The 12,133-nt window shown below is 40.7% G+C and overlaps 1 protein-coding gene across 3 annotated transcripts in view; it reads left to right on the forward strand.

The window, feature by feature from the left end:
* The window catches only part of MEE18 (maternal effect embryo arrest 18), a 79,427-nt gene that overhangs the window by 48,242 nt on the left and 19,052 nt on the right, over positions 1-12,133 (forward strand). For all 3 annotated transcript variants that reach the window (XM_087671429.1, XM_087671438.1, XM_087671444.1), the window contains exons 5-7: positions 2,619-2,662; positions 2,913-3,069; positions 3,285-3,371. In XM_087671429.1, the coding sequence (XP_087527555.1) occupies positions 2,619-2,662; positions 2,913-3,069; positions 3,285-3,371 (288 nt within the window). The remainder of the gene's footprint in view (positions 1-2,618; positions 2,663-2,912; positions 3,070-3,284; positions 3,372-12,133) is intronic.

Raw genomic sequence — 12,133 nt, forward strand, 5'->3', positions numbered from 1 at the left:
TCTTCTCGACTAATTTTTCTAGATGTAGAGTGAATGATAGACATAGAGTTTGGAAAAGTGATGTGTATCAAGGATGTGGATTTTAGAGGATTCATGCATATCAAATATCCTAACTACACTCGTATTTCTTTAAAGTGCCTGCAGGAGAGAGAAAGACTAAAAACGTAGGTAGGACAGCCTGCAGGAGAGAGAAAGACTAAAAACGCAGAAGACTAAAAGCGTAGGAATCAGGAGAGAGAAAGACTAAAAACGCAGGCAGGATAGCTTGCAGGAAGCAAACTCAGGATTGTGATGATGTGGCAGGCTATACGGCAGCAGGTATGCGTAGGAACATCAGTCACCTGACTGGAATCAGCTCCAAACTGTGTGAAGAGGGCTGGAAATCAGGCGCCAATTAATGGAGACAGCAATGGACAGCTTCGGCTGAGATGTCCTCTGCGAACGGGGTGTGGGCAGCGAGCTGAAACACCTGAAATTTGCAAAAACGAGATTTTGATGCAGCGGAAGAAGAAGAGAAGTGGATGCCGAACTCGCCACCGGTCTTTGCCTTCACTGGAGTGGAGGATCTTTGCTGCTAGGTGAGCAGATCTAGCTCTGATACCATGTCAAAAGATGACGTACTAGTGAGAGAGTAGGGTTTGTGGGGAGCAGCACGGAGTGAACTCGGCAAACATGGAGAAGAGAAGAGAAGAGAGAAGAAACTCTGATGAATGGAATGATGAAGTTCTGAATCATGGAGTGAATGTGGTACAAGGGAACAAGGGTGCCGTAGCACAAGGAAGATGATGAAGACAGCTACGATCCATGAATCACAATGTCCTCCTGAAGGGGTGTGAGGGTAGTGGAGAGGCTAGAGAGAAGAGGTGAGGGACTGAATGAATGAGCCGTAAGGAATGAATGAGAGTGGCCTATAAATAGGCATTGTCAGTCTAGGATGGCGCCCCTTTTTGGGGCTGCAAACCCTAAACGCAAAACACAGAAACGCAAAAATGTAAACTGCGGGTGAAGGTTTTCTCAACATGGTGTTGTGCCCACTCAGAATGAGAGATTGCTTACTTTCAAAGCAAAAAGTTTGACAAAACAGAACAGGATCATTCAGCTTACGAGAAGCAACTTTATATGATCGTTCATTCATTAAAGAGTGACAACCTTACTTTTGTGCAAAATTTGTGTTTGTTTTTTTTAATCTCAAGTGTCTCAAATAGCTGTCTAGTCAAAATGGACTAAAAGGAAGACAGGCCCAATGGACTTTTGACGGATAAGCCTAAAGGGTTGCTACAACATCATAGTTGATCGCTCAAGCAGAATGCCAAAATTTAATAAGTTTAGCTTCATGGCATTCACATATTGATTTCTTAAAGTCACTTAAAAGGAAAATGAATAGTTGATCCATTTCATGCCTTTGTGTGACTGCTATTATGGAAAGGGGATTTGAATAGTTTTGCTGCACAAGAACAAACTATGGTACTCTTGTATAGAGGTAGAATACGTGTACACTTGGCAGTGACTATTGGCAACAAGTAATAGTTAAGTGTCATGACAGTCCCAATGCTGGTCACTCCCGCATACAAAAGATCTAAGCAGTACTTGAGAGAGAAATTTACTGGCTACATTGAAGTAAGGATGTTGAAGTGTCTAAGTGTCATGTCAATAAAGCTGAGCGGGCCCTTGAAGATTCCAGGTGGTAAGTGGGAAGTATTCCTATGGATTTCATAGTGGAATTCCCTAGGACAAGCCATGGCCATCTGGGGCATTTTTTCAGAAATCCATATTAGACTAATCCAGTAAAGCCAGCAAAGCTGTGGTATATTAATGCTCTTTTCTTCTTTCTTCCTCTTTTTTAAAAGATTCAGGTATAAAATCAAGCCTTGTTTTTTTAGCATTCACATGTTTTTCCTCATAGTTTCCAACACCCAAAAAAATGTTCCACAAACCAAAAATTGAAGTTTGTGTATCATTGCATGTCTCCCAAGATGGCTGCCTTCCATGCAGCTCAGGCATGAGCCACTGACAGCATCAAATTTCCTTTCTTGAAAGTTGCCAGAAGCATTTTTCTAGGTAGAAAATGGCACAGTGGTTTTGTGAGTCCAAAAATGGAGATTTGGCATGAATGCAAGGTGGAAAATTGTACAAATGGATAAACTGTTCATGCCGAAGGACTTTGCCAAGTGGTAACATGATGTATAGAGTCTGACAGGAAAATGCTGTTTTTGCTTGACATGGCATGTTCGCTATCAGAGTTTGTGCTCACCTCTTACAACCTGACCACTTCACAATCCAGTGATGGCTGGCTGTTTACCTGCCTTGTATGGTGTATTTTGTGTCTTGTATTGCCACCACATTAAACTAATGAAAATACTCATTATTATCCATAAATATAATATACCACCTCCATGTGATTGCATTTACTACTAAACAACACTGATTAGTCATTGGGGAATGTGTCATGGGTTTTTGGTAGCCTCAAATTTTCTTGTTTTGAAAACTCTCAAAAGTTATTCTCTAGGTAGGAAATGGCCCTTTAGAGACTTAGATCAAGTTTGAAAATTGTGCCACTTGGAATAGTATTAATTAAAGAATCAATCTACAGTTTCAGTTGACTTCTCTCCATTTTGCAGATTCTATGTCGTTCAAGTGAAAAGTTCTGCTTTAGTAATGGAAGGTATGATATGTTTTTAAAAGACCCTGAGGTTTTTTCTGTGAGTTTCTACAAGAGTCTGGGCATGATATGACTGTATCTTTACATGAAATGAAAGCTCAGGATAAGCAAGCCAAATCCTTGATTCAATCAAAATATTATTTCTTCCCTGGAAAATGCACATTTGTACATTTAATATTTGCAACATAGTATGTATTATCTTCTTTTTTTTCATGATATGTAGCTGGGATTTCAATATATTTATGTTCTGCAGTATAGGAAATTTTTTCTTTGCTGGAGCTCGGCTGTTTTTCCAGTCACTAGATGCTGCCATTTTTTTGTTTTCACGGGTTTCTCAGATTCCAACAGAGAGTTTTGTGCTTCCTGTGATCTGCACAAATGATCGGCTCACACTTGGGTGCGAACTAAAAGTAGGTCCTTTTGTATCTATGTTCTTGCTCTGTTTTTTCTTTATTCTTAACATTTCATTTGTATTGCTTATTAGAGGTTGCAGGACTGTATTGCCATCTTTCTTCACATATTAACTTTCAGTTAGACAGTTCTTGGAAGTTTATAATGGTATCATTGAGGCTCAGGTCATTCAAGCTGCTCATGGCTCTTGCTTTTCATCCCTCAAATTTGATAGGATGGTACTGTGATTCGTGGGCAGAATGAAATTTCTCATCCGAGCACTCTGAACTCTGCAGAAACATCTTCTCATTGTGTGAATAAGGTCAATCTTTCAGTTCTATAACTCTAAATTCAAGCATAATTGTGTGCTAGATGCTGTCATCCTTACTTTACATATTTCCAACATGTATGCTGCTTGTGCATGCATTTCTTGCTTCTGAAATTGGCACACAACAGATTGAAAAGGAAATGATCATGATAATGTCGCAAAACCTAATTGGATAGATGTAGATGGCAATGACTTCTGTGCAAGTGGATATCCATATCTGTGTTTATGTTTTATATGCATAACATAAACACAATCGACAGATTTTAGAAATGGCAAGAAAATTCATTATCTGTCATATTAATGATTTCCTCCTAAAGGAGGGAATGTGCTGGAGCTAGATTTGATAAAGATAAAATGCCTGCAACATTCCCTCCTCTTAAGGAATGTGCTGGAGTTAGATTTGATACAGATAAAGTGCCTGCAACATTGGGATTAGTAGAGCCCGTTCACATGTACTGTATTAGCATTCCCTTGCCTAAACTTCCTTCTGCACTAGGCATTCTAATATCCCCACCATGAAAACTTTTGCCTGTGAGATTGATTCTGTTACCCAAAAGAATGCCAAATGGCTACTAGGACCCCCCTCTATGGGTACAAAATAGTTGTTCTAGAGGATTCGACTCTGAAACATGAGGAAAAGCTTACCATATTTCCTGCATTCTCTTAAGTTTCCATGCAGTCTTCCACAGTAGACCCATAAGGAGTGAGTGATGCTAAGCCGAATAGTTGGAACACTCATCCCACTTTCTAGACATGTCAAGCTCCTGTGTCGCTTATGATCTTGCATCTTCGGCTTGTGGAGATTGTGTCCAGCTTCACTTTGTGCACTGATATGTTTTCTCATGGGGTTATGCAATTGATGCTACATGCACATGCTCTTGTGAAAAAAAAAGAAAGATTCAACACACAAGTAGTTCGAACAATATAAAAAAGTACAGCCTAAACAAAAAAATTGAAGTACTCATTGTAAAGATCATGTTAAGGTCTATTCAATCCTTTAGTAATGAGGTTGTTGGAAAGAGATTGGTGCAAGTAACTTCGAAAAGTAAATTTATCCATCATAAACAATGGCCTCAAAAGTAGCAAACTTTTGAAGCTTCCAAATAGTTAAGAGTGTACCCATGCAGCCAAACATGATGCAAGAATTGACACTTAAAACTCTTAAAAGGTTGGCAATCAGGGTAAAGAGATGACTTGCTACATTCTTAGATCCCAAAGGCCTTGCAACTCAAGCCACTTGTTGCATGTGATTTGAGCAAGTTTGACCCCTTAAAAGGCCTTGTCACCATAGGTATTCTTGGCTATAGAGATAGGAGTGTGAGTGCTGAGTGGTGAGTAGCAATGGTAGGGTGGGGGATTTGAGTGAAGTATGCATGATGAATTCAAATGTGTGTCTGGGCTGACTAGGCACAGACATGGTCAGTCATGGAGAACGGATAAGCATAGTAAAAGTAGAGGATGGATATCTTGTGTCTAAATGGCCCATGGAATGTGTGAAGGCACACTATAAGCAAAAGATGGATATTCCTGTGTTTGAGTGGCTGTGGGTAGTGGTTACTACTAGTGATCCAAGGAGTGTGAGGGGGGATACCCAACACGAACATCTGAGGATAGGTAGGTCAGAGGTGTGCTTACTTGTAGGGAGGTGTGAGGTACAGTGCATGGGTGGCATTCTTGACAAAGGAGTATCAAGGTACAGAGTTGCATGCACTTGTGGGTAAGATGGAAATTCTAGTGAAGACCTAACATCAAAATGTGAATGATTAAGCTAACCTATGAAAATGAAAATGAACTTTGTGAAGAAACATAATATCCCAAGCCTAATGTGCTTGACATTGATCGAATGGGACCTAATGTAGATGATGCAAGTTTGGAATCTAATCCTAAGCTATGGAAATCATAATAAAGAGATTCTAAATGATTGTGTGAAGAGGGAAGGAGAGGAGGGAATTGAGATTGATTAGGACCAAGAACATGCTCTTATTAAATGGAAGGTAATGTAATTGGAATACCTAAGGGCGCACTGTTGCCTCTAAAACCTCCTCTATGAACATTAACATACTGATACCGTTCACAGTCTCCATGGTGACTTACAATTGGGTCTTGCACAACAAAAGGTGAAATAGAGAGGTATTTCAGCTTGTATGAATCAAAAGCATTGTACAAACTTGATACCAGGCCTGGCTGAGATGAAGATGAAGGTTCGCCAATTGTTCCAAATGTAGTATGTCCTCCTTGAGTGGAAAGGTGGCTAGCCTCACGAGCTGGGTACTTTCACTAATGCACAACTCTTGTTGGAGCGTAGAGTGAAGACTAATGAGTGTAGTAGGGTCATCCTCTATGTGAGTACTCTGTCAACTCTGCATCTGACATCCATTCAATATTTGGTATAGTGAATGCATTATTCTCCTCAATGAGTGCATAATGCAGCCACAAGGCCTCCAATGAAGGAGAAACCTGAGAAGACACTATGGGTTCCCAATAAAGGCAGCTGCAGCAGGGCTGTGGGACCTTTGGACTGCGGCGGATGATGTCATGGATGCTGACAGCTGAAAATGCAGCTGAGGAATGACATGTGGCAGCTAGCAACAATGGGGAGGAGTCCATGAACATGGCTGACAGTTGCCAATTGTTGACGTAGATGGTTGGCAACAAGGGCAACATATTTGGATGCTGTGGATGAGGGTAGATGATGATGGTGACAATTGTGGACACAAAGGTGACAAAGGAATAAATAGGGATGAAGGTGGCATGCACACAGAGTCCCTTTTATAGAACTAGTTAGAGCTAGAAGAAGTTTGGTGTGTGGTACAAAATGGCTAAAATACATTTTTAGGGATGTTTTAAGGAGCCAAAAAATGTTGAAAAAAGTTGATAAATTAGAGGCAAGTTTTGGTTGCTAAGCATTAATTTCATCGGCCTCATCCTCACTACTAGTACTCTCCCGAAATACTCATATACTATGTTTATTTGGCCAACCATGATTGCTTTGACTAACTTGATCACATTTTGCAACAAAAAAAAGAGTTCTAATGTTTCACATGTTTAGGAAATGGGCAAAGTATTAGATGCTTATGGCCCATTAGAAATAACAAGTGATGGAAAATATTAGTGATATGGCTTATGGGTTAAAGCTACCAGATCACTAGAAGATTCATATTGCATTTTGTTTGACTTTGCTTTGAGCTTTCCATGGACGTATGCTTGATAAGATTCAACAAAAGGTTAAGGAAGTTAATAAGATCTTGGTTCCTTAATAGATTGGCATGTAAGGAAAGACTAATTAGTAATAAGGGATAAAAGTTCCAAGTTGGTCTTTGGTGAAGTTTAAGAACTATTCATTGATACATGCGAAGTGGATGGAAGAGAGTGACCTTACATATTTATCTTAGTTGGGGCAACTTTACCTAGAGTCATTTCAGTTGGAACCCACTGTGGTTGGGGTTGAGACAAGTATAGCAAAGCATAGGTCTGGAGCATTCCCTAGTGCTCAAGAGGGGGGTAACACTTATACTTCCCCATAAAAAAATTGGCTCCAATATCTAGAAGTCACTTGGTGATGCTATATGCTCATCGAAGGTATTGTAAGATGGTAGTATATTTTCTTTGAGATTTCTATGAGTAGTGTTCGTGACAGTCCAATTTGTTGGAAAATGACAGATAGCTATTGAGGAGAGAAAAAAGAGACAATGAGAGTGTGCTGAAGCAAAAGAGTAGTGTACTTGTTGAACTAAAAGAATGAAAATGAAGATACAAGATAGGTCTAAGATAGACCTAGCTCTAACTCAACTAGAGTTAACTGACTCTAACTCACTCTAAGAGTGGTGACACAACTTAATAACTTCAGTTGTATTCACACTAAGAACTGAAAAAGAATTGAAGACTTAAACATTGGGCACTACCCATAGAATTGGCAAATTCTAACACCCCCCCTGTAGTGCCAATGTGGTAAAGTACAGGAATGATCGATCACCAAAGGATAGCATGCTTAAGGACTCGCGAAAAGCCTCAAACTTCTCACAATCTAGTGCCTTGGTGAAAATGTATATAAAATTCTCCTATGTAGAGACATACATCAAATTGATCTCTCCAGCATAGCATCTCTCTCTGACATAATGCTAATGTACCTCAATGTATTTCGTGTGACCATGAAATACAAGATTCCGTGCCATTGCAATAGCACTCTCACTGTTGTAAAGAATGTGTGTGGAACCCTCCGATGGCAAATGTAGATCAACCAATAATCTGCACAACCATACACATTCCATTGTTGTTGTGAAGGCTGTCCTGTACTCAGTCTCATAGGACGAGGTAGCTAGTGTAGGCTATTTCTTGCTTGGCCATGAAATGCATGAACGGCCCAGAAAGAAACAGACTGCCTAGTGTTTGCATCACCAGCCCAATTTGAATCACTATAAGTCTGTAATTGCAAGTCTCCTCCTTGGGAAATAATAATGCATGTGATTGAGTACCTTGCAAGTATTTGAAGATCCAATTAACAGCTTGCCAATGTATAGCCCATGGGCTATGCATATACCTGCTCACCCGAGATACTACGTATATTGAATGTCAGGGCATGTATTGCAAAGATAAATAAGACGGGCAACAGCCTGGTTGTAAATTGCAACATTAGATATCTCTTCATCTTGCAAAACATGTGCTCTTTTCCCTTAACCACAAACCTTGGAGGTTGGGACACATTAACATCCTTATGCAAATTCCTATTTAAGAATGATGTCTTATTGTCCAATTGATGCAGCTTTCAACCATAATCTACAGCCATAGCAATTATACATCTCACCATACTCATACGGGATATAGGAGCAAAAATCTCTTCATAATCTATGCCCTTCTTCTGTGCATAGTCTTTTGTTACCAACCGTGCTTTGTACTTGTCAATGGTACCATCAGTCTTGCATTTGAGTTTAAAAACCCATTTTGTGCCAATGGCCTTCTTGCCAAGTGGTAAATCCACAAGATCCCATGTAGGGTTAGTGGCAATAGAGTCAAACTCATCCTGCATGGCATACATCCAATGTACATCTTGCTGAGCTTTGTTCAAGAAAGTAGGCTCATCATCATCCAATTGTGAGCTCATAACTAGATGCTCATCACAATCACCTACTTTCATAAAATCAGCCAAGTGGGCTCCCTTTGTAAAATATTACACGGCGCAGCGAATAGAATCTGAGAAAGAGATAGAGAGTACACAATAGATAAGAGGAGAATCAGTAAATTCTTTAACTCCAAACAACTGATACAAAGATGGCTCTGTCCACCCGTGCGCTTCCACTGTGTGAAGCTTAGATGGCGATCTAGACAAAAGATAGGTGAAGAGCTTAAGGCTAGCTGGAACAACAACTCTGACTAGGTGAAAGATGAGTGAGAGATGGCTGCGAAGGGGTTTAGCTTTTATAGCCCGTGAATGTCGTTAGGTCGGCTTGCTGACCGACCTTCCATATGAGCCTCCACTAGTTGGCCAGGGAATATTCCAAGGAATATTCCCTTTACCATCGGGCCGGGGACGCTGCCCCCGGACCCCCGCTAGGGGGGCTGCTGGCCCCCCTGGGACCCCCCAGCCAGGGGCCGCTTCCGCGGCCCCCGGACCCCACAATAGGGGCCCCTTTTAACTCCCTTACACCGCAACTCGATGCAATGCGCCTCGAGTTGCTACCAGCTTAACCACTCCGTCTAACCCAAAGATTAGACCCACAACAGTTACCTTTTTGCCATCCGGTCACATAGACCTCATCTGATATAAAAGTCAGGACTCAACCAATGTCCGGGCTCACATTTGGCTTCTCCTCATAATGGGGGCCTTACAACTTTGAGCTCCATGGATCATTGGTAGCACCTAATGAGGGTGGGGCATTGATCATATCTAACATTGCATCACGTGCTGTATGTCTAGTAGCCTTTCTAGTGCATTGAGCTAAAGGAGCATCCATTTTACTCTCTTGGAGAGTTTGTAACAGTCATCTCAGGATTGTTTTTGTTGCATTTACAGCAGAGCCTTTCATGTTGTACTGCATCTTACACTGCATGTGGTAAACCATCATCAATACCCTGTTGTTCAAGTGCAGATGGTGTAGCAACAGCTTGTTTTATTATGTCTGTCTGGCCATTTACGTTTTGCATTTTTAGTGTTGCTGAGCACTGTTTGCACCTTGGATAGTATGTACTTCAGATAGTTTTTGACAAAGTGTGATTATATTTGCTAATTACAGTAAAGTGCTTGTTGTAATTTGTGGAAATTTTGAGATTTCCAGGTTGGTCCAACTTGAAGTATTGCTCTTTTGCTCCTTGATTTCCAGGTTGGTCCAACTTGAAGTATTATTAATTTGCTCCTTGATTAGTGATATTTACCATGGCAAATCAAGGAGGTGATGTATTCACATATGTGTCCGAGGAGGATAGGTTGGATAGCAATTACTATTCTCTATGGTCTTTTATGATGAAGAATATGCTGATTGCAAAGTATCTTTGGGATTATGTCAGCGGTGAAGAAGCTAGGCCTAGAGTTGTGGCTCTTGCTACACCTCCTCTAGGAGGATGTGGACAAAGGGCAACTCAGCTCACTGAACTTGTTCAGTCCGCTCTAGCTAGCCACTTTCCTAGAGATCAGCAACGCAAAAGGCATGGGACACATGGGATGCTCAGGCTTTGTTATCGATTGCATTGGTAGTTCAACGGTCTATCATCCCCCACATTCGGTCTATAGCTTCTTCACCAGAAGCATGGCTGACCTTAGAGTAGATTTAAGTTGGAAAGAATGAGATACGCATCTCTTTCTTGAAGAAAGAGCTTAAGACCATGAAGATGGATGAGGGTGATTCTATACAAGATTATCTAAATAAAATTCAAAACTTGTGTGAGCAGCTTATGAATGTAGATGAGTATTACTTCGATGTGCAGTTAATATCTACTACTTTGAATTCATTGCCGCCCTCATATTTGGCCTTTCATATGGCCTTGAATCTCACCATGAGGATTTACCCATAGCCACTTACTTTCCTTCAATTGGTCAGTTTGCTCTTAGAGGAAGAGTAGACAAGAAAGAATAGTGGTGCGGATGTTATTGCCTTTGAGCAGGCTTTTTTGGCAAGGTAAAAGAGCAAGGGCAGCCAAGCTAAAAATGCTCCGCAGAGCTTTGGGGCACTAGGTGATTCACAAAGCAGCAAGAAACAGAGGGGCACACAAGCCAAGAAGGTAAGTGCCACTATTGCAAGAAGCTAAGACACTATATCACAGAATGTAGAAAGTGCATAGCCAAGGAGTTAGGAATGTCTGTTTCTGATGCACCTTCCACTGCTATTGAGTCTGCATCTTTTATTGTAGGCCGGGACTATTGTTTTTACACGTGTAGTTATGACTCTTCAAATGGGCTGATAGAGCATTTCGCTCTATTGAGGATGTGAGTACATGGTTTTTTGACAATGGTGCTTCAGGGAATATTACATCTTTCAAGGATTTGTTTTCTTTTGTTATTGCAGCCCATGTTGGCAAGGTTGTGCAGTGTGCAATAATGCATCATACCTTGTTAGAGGCATTGGGGAGATTGTGTTGACAGCCATTGATGGCTCTATTCTCCATTTGTAGGATGTCTTATTTGTGCCAGGTATAAAGAACTTGTTGTCTATTTCTTCTTTGGCAAGGTATGATTTGCAAGTCACCTTTGATGAAGATAGATGTATGGTTAGAGATAAGGAACACATGACTTTGGTTTTGACTAGCACTTTATGTCATGGGTTATATGAGTTGGATGCTTTTTTAGTTGATCAGTCAGTCTATCTAGCATCTACTCTCACTTCTGCTATGTCACAAGTAGAGTTATGGCATGCTCGCATGGGGCATGTAAACTATGGTAGCTTTATGCTTATGTAGCATACATAGATGCTTGATGGTTTCTCTCTCTTGGAGAGACCTCCTAAGCATATATGTGAGGGGTGCATTTTGGGAAAAACGCATCATTTTTCGTTTCCTCACGATGTTGCTTTTAGAGCAACTGCCAGATTATAGATTGTGCACTCGGATGTATGTGGCCCTATATAGACAAAGTGGCTGTTACTATTTTGTCACTTTCATTGATGACTTTACTCGTTTTTGTTGGGTCTATCCTTTGGTGAAAAAGTCAAAAGTGTATGATGCATTTTTGGCTTTTGTAGCACTTATTGAAAATCAATCTGGCTGTAGAGTTAAGACTCTCCATTCGGACCGAGGGGGGGAATACATGTCTTCTATGCTGAATTCTTTTTGAAGAAGAAAGGCATTGTCCACCATCAGTATACTGTTGCTTATGCTCCTTAGCAGAATGTGGTTGCAGAGAGGAAGAATCGCTCACTCATGGGGATGGCCAGATGTATGCTTAAAGCAAAGAGCTTGCCACAGAGTTTTTGGATGGAAGCAGTTATGTGTGCTTGCCATGTTTTGAATAGATGCCCCACCAAGGCATTAAAGAATGTCATGTCTTTTGAGGCTTGGAATAGTTGGAAACCTTCTGTTGGACATTTTCATACTTTTGGGTGTCTTGCATATGCACACATTCCCAAGGTACTCAGAAAGAAGTTGGATAACAAGGCTGTTAAATACATTGTTGTGGGGTACAGCAGTGAGAGCAAAGGATATAGATTACATGACTTGTCTCTAAGAAGTTATTTGTCAGTAGGGATGTGGTTTTTGATGAAAAGTCAGAATTATCCCTTGCTAGTTTTGATACATATCAGGCTGCCAATGATGTATTTGAAGGGCTGCTGCCC

Source organism: Lygodium microphyllum, chromosome 3 (assembly GCF_053477565.2).
Source record: "Lygodium microphyllum isolate KBCC chromosome 3, Lygodium_microphyllum_v1.1.10, whole genome shotgun sequence".
Classification (NCBI taxonomy): Eukaryota; Viridiplantae; Streptophyta; class Polypodiopsida; order Schizaeales; family Lygodiaceae; genus Lygodium; species Lygodium microphyllum.